Source organism: Sciurus vulgaris (assembly GCF_902686455.1).
Source record: "Sciurus vulgaris genome assembly, chromosome: 18".
NCBI lineage: Eukaryota > Metazoa > Chordata > Mammalia > Rodentia > Sciuridae > Sciurus > Sciurus vulgaris.
The window spans coordinates 16,071,545-16,098,504 of NC_136479.1; the positions used below are offsets into that span (position 1 = coordinate 16,071,545).

General features: G+C 36.4%; 1 protein-coding gene across 1 annotated transcript in view; it reads left to right on the forward strand.

Moving 5' to 3' along the window:
* Nucleotides 1-26,960, forward strand: part of LOC306649242 (phospholipid-transporting ATPase ABCA3-like) — a 62,413-nt gene that overhangs the window by 34,802 nt on the left and 651 nt on the right. Inside the window, exons 11-20 of the mRNA XM_079120035.1 lie at nucleotides 1,624-1,828; nucleotides 2,426-2,645; nucleotides 4,786-4,935; nucleotides 6,736-6,920; nucleotides 11,035-11,166; nucleotides 11,436-11,630; nucleotides 15,237-15,424; nucleotides 15,799-15,969; nucleotides 16,399-16,586; nucleotides 21,220-21,293. Of these exons, the coding sequence (XP_078976161.1) occupies nucleotides 1,624-1,828; nucleotides 2,426-2,645; nucleotides 4,786-4,935; nucleotides 6,736-6,920; nucleotides 11,035-11,166; nucleotides 11,436-11,630; nucleotides 15,237-15,424; nucleotides 15,799-15,969; nucleotides 16,399-16,586; nucleotides 21,220-21,293 (1,708 nt within the window). The remainder of the gene's footprint in view (nucleotides 1-1,623; nucleotides 1,829-2,425; nucleotides 2,646-4,785; nucleotides 4,936-6,735; nucleotides 6,921-11,034; nucleotides 11,167-11,435; nucleotides 11,631-15,236; nucleotides 15,425-15,798; nucleotides 15,970-16,398; nucleotides 16,587-21,219; nucleotides 21,294-26,960) is intronic.

The window sequence follows — 26,960 nt, forward strand, 5'->3', positions numbered from 1 at the left end:
GAGTATTGTTTCCCTAGGTAACATAGAAGACTTCCTTTTGAGAACTAAAAGATGTAGTCAGCAATGTATTGTTGCTTTTAATCTTGAGGTCTACAGAAGCAGAACCATCATCACAGCTCTGTTTAACAACCAGGCATACCATGCCGCTCCAATAGCCCTAACTGTAGTCGACAATATTATGTACAAGTCCATCTCTGGTCCCACTGCTTCTATCTCTGTCTTTAACAAACCTCAGCCTCGAACTGCCGACCAAAGCATAAAGGAACAATTCCTTGAGTACGTGTGGTTTTGCTTCCTTTGGGATTTGTTTTCTGAATTTATGTTATAAATGTTTATGACATGGATGTATTATGCTGTAAGACAATTGTACTGCAAGTGTAGTCCAAGGACTCCTGGGGGTGATATAGACCATTTTGAGGGGACTGATATGTCAAAACAATTTCATAATAATATTTTCCGAATAACCAATGCATGTTGTAGAATCACGCATGATTAAAAGATCCATTAAAAGTTCAAAACTAACCAATGGATTTCAACCTGACACAAGTAAAAATGTTCATTGATAGTTTTCAGATTTGTTATAACTAGGGTGACCAGTTGTGTTGTTTTGCCCAGTATGTAGAGGTTTCCTGGGACCCAGAACCTCAAGTACAAAAGTGGGAAAGTCCCAGGCAAATAGGATGAGTTGAATCACAATTGCAGCTAACCTGTAAGAAATTATCACTTGTCAGGTTTTGGTGTAGAAATTAAGAATAACCACTGTTATCTGAAAGGGTTATTAAAATATTTGCTGTTTCAAGTACAAACCTGGTAAAGCCATATATTCTTCATTTATTTCAACCAAAACAAAACACTGTAACAGATGGAATAATCAGATAGGGGAAACAGTTCTGTCTTCTGGTAAGCCAGATTTTTAAAGAAATTTTCACACATGTAAAATAGTTCCACTACTCTCAGTAAATATTGTTTGCAAAAAAAGGGATTTCTTTTAGTAAAATGTGTTTTTGTTAACACGTAATTGACTTGTTATTTTAGTGAACTAATAAAATATTTTTAATTTATTTTCATTAAAAATCCACATAAGTTCTATGAGATTTTTCAAGATACTTTAAATAGCATAAGATCCTAAGAGATGGACAAGGGCTACTCTGTGATAAGTTTTTACTACCTTAGAGTGAAATTAAAATAAACCCAAAATGGTAACATATGTATATGTTAATATAAGGCAATTAGTTACTATAAATTAGTGAGACCCTGTCTCAAAATAAAAAATAAAATGGACTTATGTAGTTCAGTGGTTAAGCACCTCTGGGTTTAATACCTCATACCAGAAAATGTTTATAAAATGTAGATGATAAAATAATTGGTTACTATAATAGTATACAGTATAATCTTTATCCTCTGGTCCCTATACTTTCCTGGATTGTTTTCTTTCTAGCCTAAAATTAAAGAGAACCTCCCCCCCCAAAAAAATGTAACTGATAGTAGTTTTTAGTATAATGTCATTATCTGTCAACAAATTGACAGTCATATATTCTACACACCAAAATTGCTGTTTGTATAAATTGTGTTCCTACTCTTCATGATATAACCAGTATTTTGTTCATGTCCCATCCTTTGCAGGGGCGGTAAAGGACATGATATTGCCTTCAGTTTGTTCTTCAGCATAGCCTTCATAGCTAGTAGTTTTTCTCTCCTGACAGTCAGTGAGAGAGTCTGTAAAGCAAAGCACATTCAGTTTGTAAGTGGAGCATATATTGGCATTTTCTGGCTTTCTGCTTTGTTTTGGGATTTTATCGTCTTCTTAGTTTCTTCCTCCCTACTACTGGTAAGTGTTTGAAGTTGTACCTGGACTTACCTTCTCCTGCTAATTTCCCCTAATTTCTGACATTAGGAAACACAACATGAAAGCTTTTTTGGGGAAGGCCCTTCTTCCCCTCTTCTATCCCATCAGCTAGACATTGAGTATCCCTAGAGCATTTCTGTAGGTATTAGTGACCAGCCCTGAGTCTGAGCCTGAGCCTTTGCCTGATTCCAGTTTGCTCAATTAAATGTGAGAATTTTGTTTTAGGTTTTAAGAAATTGGCTTAAAAAGTTAGATCTACATTTTCCTGCACATCATTGTCCCTATAAATTTCTTAACAAAAGAGAAAAAGAAAAGAAAGGAATAAAAAAGAAAACTACTCCAAATAGGAAAAAACAAGACAGGAGGTGAAGGGAAGCTGATGATCTTTGTGGTTACTTTCAGTTGAATAAGTGGAAGTGAGTCATACTGATGCCAGTGAGTCAGGATTTTAAAAGCAGAACTAGCTATTTGCCTGTGTGATGAGTTGATTTCTTAGTGCACCATCTTCTACCCACCCCATAGCAGTACTTCCTCCTCCACCAACTAATCCTCATCTCTGCTTGGTCTTCATGTTTCTAGGTAGTCTTCTATGTCTGTAACGTGAAAGCATTTTTGGAAGACAACCACTATGTAGATGTCTTGTTCATCTTAATGCTGTTCGGCTGGTCCACCATTCCCTTAATGTATCTGATGAGCTTCATGTTTTCCAGCAGTGCTGCTGCCTACACCAGACTTCTTATATTTAATGTTCTTACAGGCATTTCTAGCTTTTTCTTGGTCTACATGATAGATGCTAATGGTAAGTAAAAGTCTTCAGGCTTTTCTTCTCCACAAGAAATTAGTACTTATCTATTAGTGGGAAGCATAGGATTCATATGGAATAGATTTAGGAAGGGTAGTTTCTTAGATGTCTTTGTACACACTAGTAATTTCATCCTGAGTTAGACTGTGAGACTTCTAATTCAATTATTTTTGTCACTACTCAAGTTCCATTAGCTTCCTGTCCCCATACCAACACATAGATTGTAGATCCTGTTTTGTGGGTAATGAAGGGAATGCATTCATTCCCTGAGAATCATCTCACTGATATTTCTTACTAATACAAGGACCTATTTGGTTAGTGACTAAAGAGATGATTCTGGGAGGCAAGTTCCAAAAATGTACTGCTGTCAATCTAGGTATTAGTTGTAGATGTGTGTCTGGCTCATCTGTTTTCTGTGGAAAGAAAAAAGAAAGGCCATTGTGCTGTATACATTATTTGTAAAGAAGAAAGTAGAATAAAATGAATGTGGAGAGGTAGACAAGGGCCAGATCTTAAAGGACCCTGTGGGCTAGGATTTTGTAGTGGTGGTCTAAGTTCTGGAAAAGATCTTGGATTCCCTAGGATTTTATTACCGCTATCCCCTGGAAGCCCGGGAAGCCTTTATAACCTCATTTTCTACTTTCTCACAGGCCACTGAAAAATATGTAAAAATAAAAGTAGAAAAATATTACTCTAAATCACATGTACCGAAGACAGCAACTTTAAAGAATTTAGTATATTGTTCTAGACTCTGATCTAAGCATTATTTTATTCTGGTGAAATCATTAGTTATAAAATTTATCATTTTTCTTTGTCAATTAGTTTTTTGTGCTATGTAACAGGTTACCAAAAACCTAGCAATTCAGAACAACACAAATTTACTGCCTCACAATTTTCCATGGATCAGGAGTCCAAGTACTTGTTATCTGTGTCCTCTGCTGGGATTGAATCAAGGAATTGTCAAAGACTACAGTCTCATCTGAGGGTCAGATTCTCTTCTAAAATCACTGCTTGTTATCAGTTCCTTGAAGCTGTAGGACAAGGGTCATTCCTTGCCACATGCATTTTCAAGGCCAACAGGAGAAAATCTTTTACTTCAAATCTTAGTGATTTCAGGAAGGACCTAGTCCACTTTTTAAAAAATATTTTTTTAGTTGTCAGCATGCCTTCATTTTACTTGTTTATATCGAACCCAGTACCTCACACATGCTAGGCAAGTGCTCTATCACTGAACCACAACTCCAGCCCAGGACCTAGTCCACTTTAAGAACCCACCCTTGAAAGAATAATTTCCCTTTTGCTTGAATCAAAGTCAAATGAGGGCTGGGAATATAGCTCAGTTGGTAGAGTGCTTGCTTTGCAAGCATAGGCCCTGGGTTCAATCCCCAGCACCAAAAAAAAAAAAAAAAAAAAAAAAAGTCAAATGATTTGGAACTTAATTACATCTGCAAAACATCTTGCCCTTTGTTATATAATATACAAAACCTAATCATACATCCAAAGGGAGGGGATATCTATCACACTATATGTATTTTCCCATACTGTTACAACCCTTTTATAAATATTTATTCCAGTTGTAACATTTATTGCACAGATATATCATAGTTTGGTTAACATTTGTTCCTTTTAATTATTTCCAGTGTTCTACCTAAATGGAAGATGTAGCAAAAACTTGTCTATATTTTACATAATTTCCTTAGAACAAATTTTCTAAGAGTAGAATAAAGGGTCTTTTGTCCTAGAAAATTATTTAGGTCCTTTTTACATAAACATTTGATTCCTTAATTCTCTGGAACGCAAACTGTTAGCTGTTAACTTCTGTTGACATTTTCATGTATCACAGCTGTAATTTTTAGAGTAGTACACAGAACTGGAACATTTAATTCAGCAGTTATTTCGTGTCACTCCAAACTCTCCTACCTATTCCTTTGGACCCATAAACTGAAAAATTGTATATCTTTCCTCTTTATCATCAGTAGTATTTAACTTCTCAATACACACTGAACCATTGACTTTCCTTCTATTCTGAACCTCATGATAAGGAAAAGGTTATTAGTATCTAAGTGAAGATTTTCAGAAATCGTCTGGAACTTTGTGAATTTTCTGCAGTGAAAATTTTATTTGTTTTCTACCCTAGTAATGGATTTGGGTATATTCAACAAAACATTGGTTAGTATATTCTTTCTGCTTCCTACTCACAACCTTGCAAAGTCCATCAGTGGATTTTATGATAACTTCAGAACCCAGAGATACTGCAACATCACTTCTGAAGACTGTAAGATTAATAGTGAGTACCATGGGCTCCCCCTTGTCCCTCGAAGCAGTTGATCTCTTCTTTCTCTAGTGTTCCACATTAGAGTACAGAATTTGTTTTATCCTGTTTTTTGTTTTGTTTTGTTTTGTATGGAGAAGGTGTTATTTAAGAATGTCTGTGGATGACATTTTCCATACTTAAGTCATTTCTTCAACTTGAAGAACTTTCTGTAAAGCCCCTTGCCATCTTAAAAGATAGAAAGGATAAACAGTGTGTTCACTTGACTCTTGCGTTGCTTATCCAAAGGTGATCTTTGAGATGTTTACTAAAAAGTAGTGGGGTCATGGTGCCCTTTGGGTTTTCAGCAGGTATAGCTAAAATTCTTTGAGTGATTTCTGTGAACCATGCATTGTTCTGAAGGCTTCATACATATTACTTCTTATAATTACCTCATGACTTTAGGTATAATTATTATCCTTAATTTTATAATTTTTCATCTCATATGGAAACTGAGGCAGAGAGCTATAAAAGCTTCCTAAGATCTCACAATCACTACTTAATAAAGCTGGGACTTGGACCTAGAAATAGTCCCAGAGCCTATACTCCTTTAACAGCTCTGTTAATTGCCTAACAACTCATAGGAAACTTTTGAGAGGCAGGAAAATAAATGTATAGTCCATAATAGTAGTGTTTAAGGCACAGGGTCTCAAAAAAATCAGTCAGATGAGGTTTCAAGCATGCAAATACCATGAATCCATGTAGGGAAGCACAATTCTGTGAAGGCAAGCTTCATGAAGTTACACAGATTAAAACTCAATCAGGGACCCTGGGATAAACAGCAAACAGATTCAAACAAGAAAAGCTGAGCCACCCAACAGGGCATGGAACCTTTTTGCCTTCTGCCCTGACTTTTTTGGTACTTTTGTAATAGGGTAGGCAGAAGTTTCCAAATGGCATCAGAATCCCTACTATTCTTCAATTCAGAGGAAACTGGGGTATCAGAGACTTAAAGCACCCAAAAACTTCACTTCCTAACTGTAACAACCAAATGAGTTGTAAAATTTGAGTTACTAGCCCATTATTTTTCACTATGAATAGACTTTAGTGCCCTTTCATATTTGTATGTTAATCTTACCTCTAAAAGTTTTTAACAATTTGAATAATATCAGGCACAAGAAACATTTTAATGAAATTAAGGGAAAGAAATGCATCAATGCTCTTTAAGGAAAGACTGACCTTATATATTTCTCCATTAATGATTTAATTCTACATAAGTCACCTAACTAGGAAAATATGTATGGGAGGAACAGAAGAGCCCCCTGCCCCTGCATTGATCAGAGTGTCTCAGGTACCAGGTTACCTAGGCTGTTGGGGGAGTATTTTCCATTGTTTTAATGCATACCTCTTTTTAGTCCAAGAGAGATGTTTCAAGAAATTGTATCACTGTTTACATTGACTGCATTTGATTACATTAACTTCTGTTCATTGAGGCTCAGGCCTCTCCATTAATGTCTTAAGTAACATAGTTTCTTTTTTAAAAATATTTTTTAGTTGTAGATGGACACAGTATCTCTATTGATTTGTTTATGTTGTACTGAGGATCCAACCCAGTGCCTCACATGTGTGAGGCAAGCGCTCTACCACTGAACCACAACCCCGCCCAAGTAACATAGTCTTTATATGTTTACTGTGGTCATATGTTTGGGGAAAAAAGAACATTGTTAATTTAAAAAAAAAAAAAAAAAAAAAAAAAAAACTTTCCAAACTCAGTAAGTGTAAAGTGAGAAGAGTTAGCAAGTGTTAAATTAGCAGGTCTCCTTTTGTCTTTCTCAGACATTAAATATGAAGAAAATTATTATGGATTTCAAGGTCATGGGATTGGAAAATATGTGGTTGCCATGATTGTCACTGGCTTCCTTTTTCTCATCCTACTTTTTCTCATTGAGGCCTACTTCTGGACTTGTAAATCTCTTTGCTGTAATTTCTTATATGGCTGCTTCTTCAGAAAACAAAAGAGGGTGAGTAGATAAGCATCTAACTTGGTGAACACTCACACTCAAACCTCTCACTCAAAGGATGTAGAACCTTATCATTAAAGAAGTTCCTACTATCTCTCTCAACCACTCAGTGACAAATCTGGGACTAGAAACCAGATTTTTTTCTGATTACTTCTGTAGTGCTTTTTTCATTTTATTCAGCTGCTACTTAAACAAAAACAAAAAAAAAAAAAAATGGTTGCCGAGTGGCATGCCCGTAATCCCAGCAGCTTGGGAGACTGAGGCAGGAGGTTTGCAAGTTCCAAGCCATCCTCAGCAACTTAGCAAAGCCCTAAACAACTCAGCAAGACCCTGTCTCAAAATTTAAAAAGTGCTAGGAGTGCGCCTCAGTGGTTAAGTACCTGGGTTCAATCCCTGGTACCAAAAAAAAAAAAAGTCACATCAGTTTAGAGAACATCCTTTTTTTCTGTTTTATTTCTTCCTTTATTGTCAAAACATATTCATTTGTCTCCTTCTTTGGCACACATTGTTATAGGCCTAGGTGAATGAGGACAAAACAAACTGGGAAGGCCTGACAACATGGCAGAGAGAAAAGGAGAGAAAATGAGGGAGCTCTAAGGTCTATATGGGAAATACCTGAAAAAGGAAGTTAAAAAAAAATTTAGACCCAAAGACCTAGTAGCAGAAAAATGGCCCTGATTTTTCTTTCCTCCTTTTCTTTTTTTTAGCTAACAATATAATTCTTTTAAAAGGGAGATCTAGTTTTAAAGTGAAGATGTATTCAGTGACTCAAAATTTCCATGAGAACAGTGTGGAAAGAATACAGTTGCATAGTATAGTTTCTTTTAATGATTTTTTACTTTTAATTCACAAATAAATGCAAAATGACATTTTAAAATATGTATGCATTCTAGAATGGCTACATTGAACCAACATTACTTCACAACTGATTTTTTGGTGGTGAAAACACTTCAAATCTACTCAGCAGTTTTCAAGAAGGTTATAAATTGTTACTAAATGTAGTCAGCAAGTTATACTAATAGATCTCTTGAACTCATTCCTTCTTTTTAACTGAAAATTTTTTGTCACCTTTGACCAATATATCCCAAGTACCCTCATACCCACACTAACCCCTGAATCATACAGTATTTGTCTTTCTATCCCTGCTTTATTTCACTTAACATTATGTCCTCTGGGCTAATGTCACAAATAATAGGATTTCCTTCTTTTCTAGTTGAGTAGTATTCTGTTGTGTATATACATGTATCACAGTTTCTTTATCCATTCATGATTACTTTCTTGTCTGGAATATTATAAATATTATAAATAATGCCAAAATGAACACGGGAGTGCAGATAACCAACTCTTCCACACACTGACTGCTGAGTTATATGGTCATTCTATTTTTTAGAAACCTATATACTGTTTTCCCAAATGGCTATACTGGGGTTGTGTGAGGGCTTTTGTGTGTTTTATTGTAATTTTAATTTGCATCTTCCTGATTAGTGATGTTGAACATCTTTTCATATTACCATTGACAACATTTAGATGGCATCTTTTAAGAAAGATCCCATCAGCTCTTTAGCATTTTTTTCAACCTTTGAGCTGTATTTTCCTACTTATGAGTTGCTTAGAATATATACATAAATATATATACATATGCATGTTTTTCCATACATGTATTATATATATATATAAACTTTATCAGATATATGGTTTATTATACATTCTCTCATTCTATAGGTTGTCTCTTTACTCCACTGATTATTTTCTTTGCTGTGTAGCAGCTTTTAAGTGTGATGTGATCCCACTTGTTTATTATTGCTTTTGTTACCTGCACTTTGAGGGTCACATCCAAAAATCTATTGCTCATGCTAATGCCAAGGAGTTCTTTCCCTGTTTTTTCTTCTAGGAGTTTATCAATTTGGGGTTTCACGTTTAGGTTTTTAATCTGCTTTTACTTGATTTTTGTATTTGGCATGAGATAAGGGTGTGATTTCAGTCTTTTGCTTGTGGAAGCTCAGTTTTCCCTGTACCACTTTATTAAAACCTCTCTTCTCCCATTGTGTATTCTTGGATGTTTCTCAAATAGTTGACCATGAATGCATGTTCCACTGGTCTATGTATCTGTTTTTATGTCAGCACAATACTATTCTGATTAGCATAATTTTATAATATAATTTGCAGTCAGGTAGTGTGATGTCTCCAGTTTTGTTGTCTTACTCAGGATTCTTTTCAGTCTTTTATGGCTACATATGAATTTTCAGATTTTTTTTTTCTAATTTTGTGAAAAATTACATTGAACTTTTGGTAGGGTTTGCATGACTCTGTAGATCACTTTACCCAAAGTAAAGTAAAGACTTTTGACAATATGCTTCCAGTTTATGAACACAGATGCTTTTCCATGTATTTGTGTCTTCCTCAATTTCTTTCATGATTGTTTTGTAATTTTGGGTATAGGGATTTTTTAATTCCTTGGTAAATTTATTCCTGTGTGTTATATTTTTAATAAAATGAGATTGTCAGAATGACTATTATCAAAAACAAAAAAATAGCAAGTGCTGGTGAAAATGCAGAGAAAAAGGAACTCTTTAAATACACTGTTGGTTGAAACATAAATTAGTGCAGCCATTTTGGAAACCACTATGCAAATTCCTCAAAAATCTAAAAATAGAACCACCATATGATCCAGTCATGTCCCTCTTCTGGTTCTATATCTAAAGGAAATGAAGTCAACATAACCAAAGAGATACCTGAATATCCATGTTTATCACAACACTACTCACAATAGCCAAGATATGAAATCAAGCCTAGATGTGTCAGCACATGAATGGATAAAGAATATATTGCATATAAACACAATGGAGTATTATTCAACCATAAAGAAGAATCAGATCCTGTAATTTTCAGGAAAATGGATGGGACTGGAGGACATTATATTAAGTAAAATAAGCCAGATTCGGAAAAATAAGCATTGTGTGTTTCCTCTGATATACAAAAAAAATTACCTGAAAGTAAAAGAATATAAGGGACTGGTAAAGGGACTGACTATAAGGTAGAAGGGTGGATAGACATAGTCAATGCACAATATATGCATGTTAGAAAATATCACAGTGGGTGGTATATATATACAATGGAATATTACTCAGCCATAAAGAATGATAAAATTATGGCATTTGCAGGCAAATGGATGAAATTGGAGAATATCATGCTAAGTGAGATAAGCCAATCTCAAAAAGCCAAAGCATGAATGATATCGCTAATAAGTGGAGGATGACACATAATGGGGGGGAGGGAAGGGTTAGTGTTAGGGTTCGAGTTAGGGTTAGGGAGGGGGGCAAGTATGGAGGAAGGAAGTACTGTATAGAGGGTAAAGAGGGGTGGGAGGGGTGGGGGGAAGGGAAAAATAACAGAATGAATCAAACAACATTACTCTATGTAAATTTATGATTACACAAATGGTATGCCTTTGTGCCATGTACAAACAGAGAAACAACATGTATCCCATTTGTTTACAATAAAAAAAAGAAAATATCACAGTGAATTCTATTAATTTGTATAATTTGTATTAATTATAATTTAAAAATGATAGCATCCATTTTAATTATAATACAGAAAAATAGAAATATATTGGCTTTATTCTGTGATAATCCACAATTTTATTTGATAAACCAAAAAAAATCCCATGTATATGTTTAATATTATTTGAAGATAGAAGTAGAACAAACTTTATGATCAAAAGCAATTTAAGGGCTGGGATTATAGCTCAGTGGTGGAGCGCTTGCCTAGCACATCTGAGGCACTGGGTTCACTCTTCAGCATCCACATACAAATAAATAAATAAAATGTATTATGTACATCTAAAACATTTTTAAAGCATTAATAAAATAATTTTTAAATTAAATGAGTTTGAGATTGTTATACCTGGGATTTTTTCCTTGATTTCTTTTTTGAATAGTTCATTGTTAGTATATAGAATCAAAACTGATTTTTGTATGTTAATTTTATATCCTGCAATTTTACTAAATTTTTGTTCTAACAGTTTTTATTATATAAGATAATGTAATCTGCAAACAGAGACAATTTAACTTTTTTCTTTCCAGTTTGGATGTATTTTATTCCTTCCTTTCTACAGATACAAGTCAGAAAAAGCTCATTAGTACCTGAAGATCAAAATGTGATCAATGAGAGAAAGGAAATCCTAGAATATTCCTCAAAGAAACTACCATCCTTAGACGGACCTCTGATCCTTAAGGAACTCTTGAAGGTATAGTTAATTGATGACAGGCAGTCCTAGTTTCTTTCAGATACCTGTCAGAGGTATTACCAATTCAGTATAATAGATCCTTGATATCTGTGTTCTTTTCCTGTTTTCTGGGTAAGAAAATGGCAGGCCCCACAAGGTAGCTGCTTCAGAAAGTAGGAGTGGAATCTATAGCTCCCCTCTTAGACTTGAAGCTTCCATTTGCTATAGAGTGTTTTCTCCAGAAAGTAGGAGTAGTGTCTATAGCTTCTGTTTGCTGTTTGTTTCCTTAGATATATTTTCACTGTGTGCCTGTTGTGGCAGTAGATAAACTAACATTTAAAGTTAATAAAGGGGAGTGTTTTGGACTGCTTGGTTTCAATGGAGCTGGGAAAAGCAGCACCCTCAAAATGTTGACTGGAGATGAGACCATTACCTCTGGGGAGGCCATAATTGATGGCAGAAATATCAGCACAAAGATGACAGAGGTAAGGGCTATGCATTTATGAGATCAAAATGATATTCTGCCTTTCTTTTCACCTGGGATTTGGGAGAGTTGTATATGTTGTATATAACAAATTACTTTATCTCCCATGTATCTAGAATGGTACTAAATATGTACTATCCTTGAGAGAGTTTACTTTAATAATCTCAGTGAAAATACTATATGAAAGACTCATGATTAAAAAAAAACTATTCCCCAGAAGATTATAAACTTTCTAAAGAGAGGAACTGCTGTGTAGCCACAGGACCTAGGACAACATAGGGCATACAAAAGGATATTTATCAGAAAAGAGGGAAGCAGTTTCTACCAGCTGCTAAGTTGAAAAGATCAAACAGTGAGCTCCACACGTCTGCCAATAGACTTTACCAGTCAAAATGCTATATGCTGATATCTATTCATAGCCTTTTATAACCTTTTACTTGGAGAAATATCGTAGCTTAAAGCTTCACTCTCCCAAGATGATCTTTTCCTCATCCCTAGGCCATGAAACATTTCAGTTCCACAGACTTTTTTTTTTTTGCAGTGCTGGGGATTGAACCCAGGGCCTTGTGCATCCGAGGCAAGCACTCTACTCTACCAACTGAGCTATATCCCCAGTCCTGGACATTTAATTATCTCTCATAATGAGAATTTAGAACAAACAATTCCAAGCTTAATATAGCAGCTCAGAAATATCTACGATATTCCAGTTGCTATCCAGCTTCTGCTTTATCATCCTGGCTTTTTGTTCTTCACCTCATATCCACATGCTAGAAATAGAATCACCACATCTCCATGAAAATATCCCTTGTAGGAAGAAAACAGGGCATTCTCTCATTTTATCAGGAAAAGTCATCTTTTCTAGTAGACCTGTATTCCTCCCTCATAACTCATCATATATGCACCATATAGAGTAATCATACACTGAATGCCAGCATTACTAAGACATGCTTAACTCTAGAACCTTTTAAAATGTGTTATCACAAACTTCAGAAGGAAATTTACTTTCTAAACTCAAGCATTTGTGGGGAAAATGCTTTACTTTAATATTATTGATGCATCTTATTTATTATATACAGTTATACTTTCAGGGATCATTTTTATAGTTCAACATGTTTTGAAGTATATGTTTCTGGCATTATGGTGGGTGCTGGAATTACAGAGCTAAAAACAACATGGTCCTTGTACTCAGTGGGCTTACAGCTTTATGAAAGAAATAGATGAAGAAGCTATTTTAATATAAGGTGGCATGTATTATGACAAAGTAGGTAGGCTGTGCTGCAGAGCAGAGAGAGAGCACACAGATGCCTCATCTGTTATGAATAGGAATTAGGGAAATCCCTTTGGTGAAAGCTTGGACTAGGGTTTTAGGAATTAAGTATTAGTCATTAAGAAAAAGGGGTTGGCTTAGAGGAGCCAGGCATTCTTGGCAAAAATGAAAACATGTGCAAAGGGCAAAAGGTAAGCAAATTTGGCCTATTCAAATAAATGTAGGTAATTGGTTGTAACAGAGCCCAAGGTTATATTCAGAACTTCAGTGGTTCCGAATAATGAGAGAGGGATCTGAAGGGAGCTGAAGTAGAGATGATATAAAGATTGTTGGAGTTGAAATCAATGAATTTTGGGGGCTAGGGTAAGGAAGGGTGCATTGTACAGACTCTACCAACTCATTTAGTCCACTAAGCTTAAAAATAGACCAAGATGAAAGTTTCAGGAAACAGGGAGGCTGAGGTATTTTGTCAAATGTGAAGTTAATAGAATATTAACTTCAAAAAAGATGCTTTTTCTGTAGTTTTGTTTTAGCCTTACAAGAAGTTAGAAAAGCAATAATGGGAATCCTGAAGAATAAAGACTTCTAATGTGATATAGTCCCTCCTCCTACTGCCTCCATCCATGCAGACCATTGTAACAAAATACTATAAATTGAATAGCTTATAAAGAACAAAATTTTATTTCTCACAATTCTGGAGGTTAGGGAGGCCATAATTAAGGCACCTCAAGCCTGGTTCACAAGAGGCACCACTCACTTGGTGGAAGAAGCAAACAAGCTACCTTTCACCTCTCTTATAAGGGCATTAATCCCATTGATAAGGGCTTTTCCTTTTGCAAGGTGATTCATAATCACAATCACCTCCCAAAAGGTTCTACCTTTGCCTTGCAGGGATTAGTGTTCAACATATAATTTGGTGGGGCACAAACATTTAGCAGTTCATAATACATATAGCTCCTGACTTACAGTGGTGTGAAAGCAATAGGCATCCAGAAGAAACCATAGTTTGAATTTTGGTCTTTTTCCCTGGACTAGGGATGAACAATATAATCCTCTCTAGTTAGCCACAAGATCACAAAGGCAAACAGCAATACTCTACAGTATACTGGTTTGCTATCTCATGATGTTCGTAAGTTAAGTATATTACATGCATTTTTTACTTAGATATTTTCAACTTGTGATAGGGTTATCAGGATATAACCGCATGATTAATCAAGGAGCATCTGCACATAAAAAGATTTTTGGCTTTTCTTAAAAAATAAGACCCGATAATAATACTGGATCTGACTTCCTGAATGAAACAATTGGCTAGCACTAAGTAGTAGCTCCCTCCCTTAAATAGGTCATAATTGTCATTGTAGCAAACTCTGCCACTCATTTAGTTCCTGGCCACTGCTTACCTGCACGGGTTATGCAGGCTATTTAGGTTTTTGAGTTTTGCTGCCTGGCCTAAGCTCCATGAGAAAATTGGACATTTTCAGAAAGACAGGCCACTTCAGTTTTGTCTTGTTTTTTTGCAGTACTGGGGATTGAACCCAGAGCTTCAGAGGCAAGCACTCTTAACACTGAGCTATATCCCCATCCTTGGTAGAACAGTTCAATTTTTTTAATATATTTTTTAGTTGTAGGTGGACACAATAGTTTTATTTTATTTATTTTTATGTGGTGCTGAGGATCGAACCCAGGGCTTTTTTTTTTTTTTTTTTCCCCAGTACTAGGGATCAAGTCCCAGCATGCTAGGCAAGCACTTGACCAATGAACTACATCCTTAGCCCTACAAAGTTTTTTTCTTGTTTTTTTTATTGTTCATCTCAAATATGTCTCCCCTGACTTGAAACCATAAACAGCCCATCATAGTAATTCTTCCTTGGCGTGACAACCCTTCAGATATCTAAAGGTGTCTCTCAATGTCTCCCAAATTTTCTGTTCCATCAAACTTATTGTTTATACCAGTCTTTGACATAACTACTTCAATTTACTATCTTACTACTTTCTGATGTGTGTATATGAGAGACACACATGCTCTTCCAAGTAAGATTATAAAGTACTTCACATAGCATTTTGTCCATGGTGTGTGTTCAGTGAATACTTTTATCTGAAAGTTGAACTGAACTTCAGTTGGAGATTGGTGATTTACCATAGAATCCTCACTGATAGGCAGCAGCCATCCATGATCCACAGTGGGGAGTGGGGTGAAGAAGTTGGGAGAAAATCTTTCTAAAAATGAAAAGGGACTCATTCTTAGTCCTTTGTATTACCAATGTCCCTCACATAAACAATGGATGGAATTTTCTCTTACAATGTTAACCTCCATTACTTCCACATGTTCTCCAATTTCAGATTTGTCAACGAATCAGCTACTGCCCCGCACATAACCCGTTGCTGGAACACTTAACGGGGTATGAGATGCTAGCCTTGCATGCCCATCTGAGGGGAGTCCCCAAGCAATATATTCCTGCTTATGTTAAAAACATAATAAGAGCACTTCTCCTGGATGCCTTTGCAGATGAACTCATCAAAAACTACAGGTAAGAGTACGCCTTACCTGCCTGGCTTTTCCTTTACCCATTCAAATTGGAAGAGCTTACTTTAGACCAGGAGTATTTCCTCAGCCAAAGAGGCTTTTGTTATTCATTCAAACATCATTTAGTTATTTGCCAAAAATAGAGATATATGAGTTTGTTTCTGTATGTGTTAAGTGTGTGTGTATGCATACACATTATAACTAATTAATTTTAAATGTGCATGTACATTTGAGCATGTATGCATGTGCCCACTAGGGATAAGCATAGGACACATTTCATGATATCTGTTATATGCTTCTCAACAATTTGAATATGTAGAAATTTGTTCAACTTACAACCTCTTTCCTCTTTGCTTCCTTTGCTCCTTCCTGATGGAGTGGTGGTACCAAGCGTAAGCTAAGTACAGGTATTGCCCTGTTGGGAAGGCCTGATATCATCTTCCTGGATAAGCCATCTTCTGGGATGGATCCTGTGGCCCGACGCTTCCTCTGGGACACAGTCTTACGGACCCGTGAGTCCGGCAAGGCCATTGTTCTAACCTCCCATAGGTGTGGCTCATATCTTGATTGAGGGATGGGAAGGAGGGGCATTACACAGTACCATGGAGACTTGGTTGATTCTAAGAGCATAGGTCAGTAATGATCTTGCCAGGGTCTGTTGATACCCTGGAGAAATTATAGTAAATGACCCTTGCCAGAGAAAACATTTTAGGATCCTTAGATTAGATCTCTGCAATAGTCTGTCCAAAAGTAGGAAAGTAGAAATAGGTTGGGACTCACTGTATTAGATTTAAGCTTCTGCCACTTAGTTCTTGTTTTTATTTTATCTACACAGAATATCTCTGTTCCCATAAACCTTATTTATTTGGGTTCTGAATACCAGTGAAAAGCAGAACTTAGTCCTTGAGAATTCTAGTCTTTACCCTGCCATAGTGAGCCTCTCCAACCCTACCTCCTTCTGGTTCCTTTTTTTCCCAGTATGGAAGAATGTGAGGCTCTGTGTTCAAGACTGGCCATTATGGTAAATGGGAAGTTCAAGTGCCTAGGCAGTCCACGGTATCTCAAGAACAAGTGTGGAAGTGGATACACTCTACTGGCCAAAACCAAGAGGCATAAGCAGGCAGAAATTCAGGAGCTCAAGACATTCATCAAAACCACCTTTCCAGGTACTGGAGGTCAGGCACAATCTTCCCAATCAAGCTTCTGTTGAGACACAGAGTTCCCAAGCTTTCCACCCCAAAGATGTAGAAATAAGACCCTCAGCAACCCTTGTCATTAAGCAATTACAGTGCTTTCTTTTCTTTGTGACTTAACAGAACTGAATTTTACAGGATAATTCTTCATAACCACAAAATAATTATGTGTTAACTGTTGAATTCAGTTTTTAAGATTTTTCCCTGTACTAGTTGCAGTGGAGCACACCTGTAAGCCCAGCAACTCAGGAGGCTGAGGCAGGAGAATCTCAAGTTCAAAGCCAGCCTGTGCAATTTAACAAGATCCTGTCTCAACATAAAAAGGCTGAGGATGTAGCTCAGTGGTAAAGCACCCAGTACCCCCTGCCAAAAAAAAATATTTCTCCCTGCTACCTTAACCAAGGTGTATTCAAGGAATGCTAACTAGAACAACAGACTTCTTTTCATTTTTCCATTAAAATTTGGCACAGAACCACACATAAAACTAACAATGTCTGTAGACTTTAAATGTCTTGCCTACATAAGTGATAGACTATGCTTAGTCATAACCAACCAACTAACATCTCCCCATGTATGTATCCTCTCTCTCGGGGGTTAGGCCAGAGTGATTTGCTCTGGGCCTTCCCTGTCACCTTTGGTTGCTAAAGTATTTTCCATATCAAATAGTGGAAGACATCTGAGAGCCCCTGTGGAAAGGGAAGGGACTCTGACCTAACTCTGGCACTCAAGCACTGTTGGCCTTTCAGCCAAAAAATTATGCTAGCCTTTATAAATAGGAACAAAGTAAAACAACTCCATCTAGTTTCTGATGAACTTCCAGAAAATACGCATATGTTATGAATGTCACCTGATTTTAAGAAAAGTATTACCTCTCTTTGATTACTGATACTGTCTCCAACGTGTCTCCCTGGATTTAATCTTGCCTCATCCTCAGTCTATTCTGTATGCTCAAATCATAGTGGAGAGGCAGAAAATGGTCATTTCATAAAGAGCCTTTATAAAGATGTTAAGGAGTTGAGGCTTTATCCTAAGGGCAATGGGAAGCTCATCCTCTCTTCCCTGCCCCCTCCTCCTCACCCCGCCACACAGCCAACTCCTATCTAATCATTCTTAAGGTCTCAGCTTGAATGCTGTTACTTTCCTACAAAAGCCTTCCTTCTCTTACCAGTTCTGCTCCCCTACTTCATCTGTGTACATACTTTCATAGCATTTTTTTCCTAATATTCATTGAACTTGCAATTGCATGTTTTATTTCTATCTCCTATGATTCATATCACTATACCCAGCACAGGCCCTGACACATAGTAGGTATTCAATAAATTTTTGCTGAAAGCAAGAATGTGACATGATCAGATTGCATTCAGAAAGATCAGTTTGACTTCAGAGTTCAGACTAGTGATATGCTTTTCCCATACTTGCCATAGAACTTTTCATACTTAATGTAATTTCTAGTCTAATTGGCCATCCTTCTCACATATAAACTCCATTAAGGCAGGAACCATCTCCTTGCCTACTTTTGTAGAAATAAATTTGGATCCTGGCCTAGTATAAAAATTCCTGTGTATTTATATCCTTATTCTTTGGATCTTGGTCAATCAAATTAGATCACAAAGAAGATGAGGAAAAGAGTTCAGATGTCTGGCTCATGTTTGGCTTCCCCATGATGAAGTTCAGATGTTTCAAAACTATCAAAAAATCATATGCCTCTCTAAAAAAATTTTTTATTGATGTAATTGTCAATATCTTAGTGCTCAGCTCCCTCCTTGCTGAGAGTATTATTTTTCCCCACCAGTAAACTAAAAGGCTGATATTCATCCTAGCCTAGGTTGTTGTATGAAGGGACAGACCAGCTGGACTGTTCTGAGTTGGCCAAATTGAAAAACTTTAGACTGTAGCTTTCCCATTGTTTACAGATTTTTCTTACTTAAGCTTCTTCCATCTGTCTGTCATGCTTCCTCCTTCCAATCCTAGGCTCAGTCTTTGTTTCCCTCTTCTATCTACAGTATCCAACTGAAACCAGTTTGTCCCATGAGGACTCTTTCTAGTTCAGTTCTGCTATAAGCATAGTTTTGCCAAGCTAGATGGCCATGCACTTCACTGTCATACCTATCTAAGACATAATAAGTATGGAGTATACTATTTTATTCCCAGTTATTTTTCCCACAAAAATAACATGGGTTACAATTGCAATATTTACTATTTTACTATTTTAAAGTTGTCTTTAGGACAGGGTAGACAGGGTTTATGTACAGGACCATATGACATAGATAAAAGTGGTATAGAAATGTGGAAGAGAAATGGGGGGCTAATGCATCATAGAGGGCTTCACTGAGGTAGTGGGACTTTACTTGGGCATTTAGAATGGGACCATTCTAGGTGACCAGTTTAATTTTCATTAACAAACATTATTTTGAGAGGCCACTATTTGCCAGACACTGCTAGGTTCTAAGGCTATAAAGATAAATAAGACAGGACCCCTGACTTCATGATGTTTGCAGCCAAATGATTAAGGCATATCCATAAACAGAAAAATTACAATATTAATTCATAATAGTTAATATTTTCTTAATAATCTCAATAGCACAATTATATTTCATTCTCTGAATTCTAAATTCTAGTAACATTTTGAAATGGTTCTAAACAATCTTTCATTGTTCTCTTTCACAGCAAAACCATTTCTCTTTGACTCAAAATCTTCTGGTGGATAAGAATTCCTCTATGCCTCCCCACTTTACAATTGGTCAGAAACCTTTGTTGAATGACTTTCTCCTGCCTTCAGTAATTTTAGTCTCCATCCTTATCCTCTGTCTTCCCAAAAAAAAGTCCCTTTTGCCATTACATGACCTTATTTTGTTCTGCTCTTCACACACACAACCACCACTACTACCACCACACCACACAGAAAATAAAGAGTCCTCTGCATGTTGTTCTAGTTTTTCATTCTTTGAGGATACCATAAGATAAAATCCAAATTTGAAGCAAATGGTAAAGATTGGGTACTCTCTCAAGTGGCCTTTCTGAAAAGGATCCAAAGTGTCTTTGCTTTAGTATTTTAAAAATACAATCTCAGCATACAATTGTTACCTTTGAAAACACTGAAATTATCACCCCCTTTGAGTCAAAACTATGAGCTGTGTGCATGTTTTCAATGAGGAATGAATTCCTGATATTTTTTTCTTCTAAAATGCAAGGAACCCAGTTTTGACATGTAATGTGTATGATATAAAAATTGTATTAGAAACAGAATTATGCTATTTTCATTGTGGTAAAAAAATACATGACATAAAATTTACTATCTTAACCATTTCTAAGTGTACAGTTCTGTAGTATTAAGTATATTCATATTGTGTGACCAATCTCCAAAACTTCTGAAACCCTACACACCTCAAACAACTTCCTAGCACCTGCAACCACTGTTCTACTGTTTCTGTGATTTTGAATGCTCCAGATATCTCATGTGGAATCATATAGTGTTTGTCTTTTTGCAGCTGGCTTATTTCACTTAGCATGATTTTCCTCGGGGTTCATCCATACTGTAGTATGTGTCAGAATTTCCTTCATTTAGAAGTTGAATTATATTTCATCATTTGTATATACATTTTTGTTTATGCATTCTTTTGTCTATTGTGTGTCTATAACATTGTTGTGAACACAGGTATGCAAATATTTCTTCAAGATTCTACTTTCAGTTCTTTTGGCTACACACCCAGAATTGGAATTGCTGAAATACAGTAATACTGATTTTAATTTTTTGAGAAGCCTTCATACCATTTTCCATAATTGGCTACACCATTTTTCATTCTCACCAAGAGTGTCCACAAGTGTAGAACCCAGGGGTTCTTATTAAAGTGTTACCTATTTTTCATGTAAACAGAGAAAGGTTTCTCCTTCAAGTATTATAAGAGAAGACCAAACAATTAATTTTAGGGAAAAAGAGTCAAGAACATAGTAACAGAGGCACCTTTTACCTTGATACAAATATATATAAAGTTTTTCTCTTGCCATCCCTGTGCATTTTTTTCTTCCACTCATTTATTTATTTTAATTGCTTCTGTATAAAGGTGGAATTCACTGTGGTGTATTTATACATGCACATAGTGTAATTTTATTAAATTCATTTTGCATTTCCTCCCCTTTCCCATCCCTCCTCTCTCCCCCTGATTCTCCTCCACTGATCTTCCCTCTTATCCTTATGATACCTGATCCCCCGTTTTTTCCCCCTTACTTTGCTCTAGCTTCCACACATGAAAGTAAATTTTCAACCCTTGATTTTCTGAGTCTGGCTTATTTCACTTAGCACGATATTCTCCAGTTCTATCCATTTACCGACAAATGCCATAATTTAATTCTTTATGGCTGAGTAAAATCTCCTATGCATGTTTATGAATCACAGAAAATAGGGATGTATTTAGCGAAGTCAAATGTAATTAAAAGGATAAATCTGCAAACAACATTAATATGTTGTTGATTTTTTTAAAATTAAGAGCTTCCAACCTATTCCTTCTTTTGATTAGAACTTTGCTTTGGTTTCAAAAATACACACGCCAGGAAATGGCCTTCATTCTAACCCTATTCCTCTCAAAAACTGTCTCTTTCCCTTTCTCAGACAGCTCCCTAACACATGAGCACGAAGGGATGGTCCATTACCACATACCCAGCAAGACCTTTACCTGGGGAAAGGTGAGTGTGGTGCCAGGCCTTCCTAAAGCTGTAGGAGGTATTTTACTTTAAATTTGGTGGAAACATGGAGCATTCAAATTCAGGCACCTGAGAGATTTCAGTCAACCCTAATTCCATTCGGAATGCCTCTAGGTCTGGAATCAATTCTTCCCTTCTATAGATACTTTGTAAAGCCAGTATAGTTTTTTACCAGCATTCACCACAGCAATTTTATAATATATATCTTAGCCTTAAATTATTTCAGCCTATTAGGAGTTATTTGTAATTCAGGGACATAAATAGATGAGTTCTGTGTCAGTAGGTGTGAGGTTTATAAAATCACACTATTCTGGGAAACTACCATCAACAGAGGGGTAGATGGGCAGGACTCTTCTTCTCTAAGTGGGATGAATTGGCTTCATAGTCCATGCCAGGAGAGGGGAGACAGAATTGCCTTCTCCTCACTAACAGTATTTTTCCCCATTCATCCTTGTGAGGGGCTTTGGTAACAGTGATTTCTTCTGCTGCCCCGAAGGTATTTGGTATCTTGGAGTCAATCAAAGATGAATATGGATTAGAAGATTATTCCATTAGTCAGATCACACTGGAGCAAGTATTCCTGAGGTTTGCCCAGACATGAAAAAATAAAAACAAAATTATAGAAATAATTGAAGAGTGGTTCCAACTTACCATCTCATACCTCCTCACCAGTCTTCAGCCTATAACTGATACATGGTGAAAATATTTCTAGATAAGTGTATACATACGTGTATGTGTGTGTGTGTGTGTGTACATGTGTGTACATATATACACACCTTTAATATTCCCTTGGGAATAAAATAAATACTTTTAAAGAAATTTCCTAACGAGTTTATCTTCTACTTTGAGGACTAAAACAAGGACCAATGTGTGCAAAATGCCCTTCAAATGTGTGGGAGACAGAAAAGGAGAAAAAAGTATTCCAAACAGAGATCTTTCTGCAACATCTCTGTAATTTTTATCACAGATCCAGATCAGATGATGACAGGAAGATTAAAAAAACAACAACACTGAGTTCTGAGAGACAAATGCACCCAGCCATCAAAGTCCATCATGTGGGACAGCAATTATGAGTTCCAGATAAGAGCAAAAATGGGACATCGATGGCTATATAGAGCAAGGTTTTTCTCCCAGAGATTCTGATATAATAGAACTTCACTGGGGCCCAACATCTGCATTTTTAATAAGTATCCAGGGTCACGGATGATACATAGAGACCATGTGTTGAGAAACATGACAGTGGTGTCTGTTCAGATGTACCTAGGGAACTTGGTGACATGGCTTTACTTCAAACCCAATGAACAAGAATCCAGAGAATGGCCAGGCATGGTGGCACACATGTGTGATCCCAGGTACTCAGAGGCTGAGGCAGGGAGTCTCAAATTTGAGGCTGGCTGGGCAACAGAAATGTTAATCTAGAGAAGGAAGACCAAGGCATCGTTGAATTTTATATTTTGGATGACTATCTGCCCCAATGTACAATGACTTTATTGAGGTGTATTTGCCAAATTGTACTTCCATCACCACAGCCCAGTTTTAGAACACTTCCATTCTTATAGATGTGTCTTTTCTAGACATTTTCTATGAGTGAAATTATGTGTGTGTTTTTGTATCTGGATTATTCATTCAGCATAATGTTAATGAGGTTTATTCTTATTCTCTATTGCTGCTGTAACAAATTACCACAAACATAATACTGTCATCTTACAGTACTAGAAGTGTAAAATGGACTTTGGGGGCTAAAACTCAAGGTGTCATCGGAGCTAAGCCCCCTCCTCTACCTTATTGGTCTCCCTTCTATTTCTGTGATGTCCTTTTTCTTTTATTCTTTTTTTTTTTTTTTTTTTTCCAGCTAGCTTTCACACATGAGAGAACACACACACAATACTTATCTTTCTGAGTTTGGCTTACATTGTTTCAGTTCCATCCATTTTCCTGCAAATGACTTAATTTCATTCTTGTGTATATATACCACATTTTCTTTCTTCATTCATCCATTGATGGGCACCTAGGCTGATTCTATAACTTGGGTATTGTGAATCGTGCTGGTATAAACATGGGTATGCATGTATCTGAAATATGCTGACTTTTAATTCTTTTGGATACTAAATAATAGTATAAGTAGATTCATATGGTAGTTCTACTCAGCTTTTTAAGGAAACTCCATGCTTATTTTCAAGAGTGTGTAAGAGTTCCTTTGTCTCCACTCCCACCCCACATCCTTGTCAGCATTGTTATTCTTAACACATTTGGGGGGAGGGGTTTACTGCTGGTAATTTAACCCAGGACACTTTGCCACTCAACTACATCTCCAGCCCTATTTTTTTTTTTTTTTTTAAACTTGGCTCACTAAATGCCTGAGGCTGACCTCAAACTTGAGATCCTAAATTAATGGGATTACAGTTGTATGGCACTGTGCCCAGTTTTTGTGGTTTGTATTCTTGATGATTGCCATTCTGACTGGAGTGAGATGGACTCTCAGTGTAGTTTTTATTTGCATTTCCTAGTTGGCTAATGATGAATATTTTTTCATATAACTGTTGATCACCTGTACTCCTATTTTTTACTCATCTTTTGAGAAGTATCTGTTTAGTTTCTTTGCCCATTTATTGATTGGGTTTTCTGGGGGGTTTCTATGGGGGGGTTTTGTTTGTTTGCTTGCTTGCTTGTTTAGTTCTTTACATTTTCCAGATATTAATCCTTGGAAGAATAGCTGGCAAAGATTTCTCCCATTCTGTAGGTTCTTACTTCACTCTGTTGTTGGCTGTGGAGAAGCTTTTTAATTTGATGCCTTCCCATTTATTGATTCATGTTATTATTTCCTGAGCTATAGGATTCTGTTCAGGAAGTCATTGCCTGTGCCTATATGTGTGTTTCCCCTATTTTTTCTTCTTTTGTTTGCAGTTTCTGGTCTTACACTTAGGTCTTTGATCATTTTGAGTTGTCTTTTGTACAGGGTAAGAGATAGGAATCTAGTTTCATTCTTCTATCTATGGATATCCAGTTTTCCCAGCATATTTGTTAAATGTGTTGTCTTAATTGATTGTCAGGAATCAAATGACTGTAGCCATAAGGGTTTTTTGTCTCTCCTATTCCATTGTTCTGTGTGTCTGTTTTTATGCCAGCACCATGCTGGTTTTTCTTACTATGGCTCCATGAGTGTCCCTTGAAATTGGATGATATGATAATTCCAGCACTGCTCTTTATGGTTTGGCTATTCTGGATCTTTTGTTCTTCTATATGAGTTTTAGGATTGTTTTTTCTAATTCTGTCAGTGGTATTTCAATGGGAATTGTATTGAAACTGTAGATATTGATTCATGTTATTTCATATTACCAAAAGTGTTTGGTAATATTGCCATTTAGCAATAGTAATTCTGTGTATCCAGTATTTTAATTTCCAATTGTTTGTTGCTAATATGTAGGACAACTTTTGCATATTGATCTTATATCTCACATATATCTTAACTTGCTAAACTCCATTATTACTTCTAGTACCTTTTTTGTAGATGGACAAATCATGCTGTCTGGGAATACAGTTTGACTTTCTCCTTTCCAAAAAGTAGTAAGAATAAATGCAGATTCCTGGATTTCAAGTTCTGGAGTTTAGTGTGGTGCAGAACCTAGTAATCTGCATTTTAACATAACCCCACATAATTCTGATGCAAGTAAATTACAGGTACCTTTGGGAGGGAAAAAAATGGAGTAGGCCTTCCAGAAAAGTCTCATAAATTAGGATTTGCAGTTTTAACACTTAAGGATGATATGAAGGAATTTTTCCTGACAGTACAAAATCTTGATCTTCAATCAGATCACCATTTGAACAAGATTTATGCTAAAGCCATAGTGAACATTTTGATAAAATATATTTTTCTTTGTGTTTCCTAAACTTCCAGGGTCAAGACCTTATCAAAATAGCTTTTGCTACTTGAGCCTTAAAATAATTTCTAAGAAGACAGATCAGCCTAATTTGCTTGCAGAGTTTTAAATTTTATTGATATCATGAGGTTTAATTGGACATTGTAAGAACTAGAACATGGACATCTCCTAGACTAGCTCCAAAAGCTCATTCTCAATAAGGTGTCAATCCTGAGTCCCTTCCTTCATATGTGCAGTTTTATGACACATGTGATCTCAATTATATTCTCCCCTTCATATCTGACATCAAGCAATGAAGTGCTTATCAAACTCGCTTGGAATCTACATAGAACCAAGAGAAATGTGAAAACAGTTTTTAAGACAAGAGATGGGGTTTTCAGCTAGGAAATATACAGATCCAAGAGAAAATGGGGAAATAAACATTTCCTAAAGCAGCTTTGACTTCAGACTTTGACCACTTAAATGAGTTGTCAAAAATATGGTTTAAGCCATGTTAAACATTTGAGTCTAGGCAGAGTCATGATTAATGCCTTTGATTGTAAACCAGCGAAGCAATGTTGTTCCCAAATATAAATTCAAACCACCTTCCTGTGGTTTATTTTGCCTCCACTCTCACCTCATTTCTTTTTACATTCTCCCACCCACCAACATGCATGCATGAGGACACACACACACACACACACACACACACACACACACACACACACACACACACATACATACAGGAAGGTGTTGGGTTCCCTGGGGTCATAATGGACTCCACAGTAATAAAATTAACAGAACTTTCTAGTAATGCACTGATCTGGTCTTCCATGTATGTATGGTTTCTTCCTGACTGCCCGTTTCCTCTTGGGACTTTCAGTATCTCCTATGCAGAAACAATTTCAAGAACTCTTATTTTCTTCTGCAGTAAAATGCAGAGACCTCCATACTGAGCAGTGGTCATGAAATTGAGTAGAGCATAACATGATGTCCACAAGATGGCACTCTACTTGTTGAAAGTTTAATAGGAAATTCAGAAATGTTCCAAAACACTGGATAGACAGGATTTTGATTTATGAATTATTGATTCAAATAATAAATTTTGAGCAGAACTCCCTCTTCCGGATATTTGACTCACTGTTGCATTCTGATATGTGGATGGTGTTGTGATCCAAGAATGAGACACATTCTAAAACAGGTGAATGTGAATACACACACACGTGTACACGAACACACAGGAATTTGTGTCACTCCCTTCAGACCTGAATTGTTGGATGATGAAGTTCCAGTGGATTGGACTCGCAGGGGTGCAGCTAATTTGGGGGCAGTAATTAAAAAGTGCCGGTAACAGAGCTTTGCATTAATGAATTTGAACTTTTTTCTGAAAAAACATGGGTAAGTCATTTAAAGAATTTAAAGTAGACAGGTGACTTGATCAGTGTTTCCCAAATTTCACTCACTGGTATAATACGTGATTTATGCTATATACCTCCATATCTTACACCAAAAGTTAAACTTTTTTAAACCAACTTTTATTTTTTACAAATGCATTTGAAGAGGAAATTCATTACTAGGATTGCTTGCCATAATCAAACAAGTAAACCATTTGGGCTGGGGTTGTAGCTCAGTGGTAAAACGCTTGCCTAGCACATGTGAGGCACTGGGTTCCATCCTCAGCACCACATAAAAATGAAAAAAATATATCAAGAGCCCCTGTAACCATTAAAACGGAACAATATTCATTCGTGTACCAGTGTAAAATCTCCTGCACCACACCCGGGGACTCTCT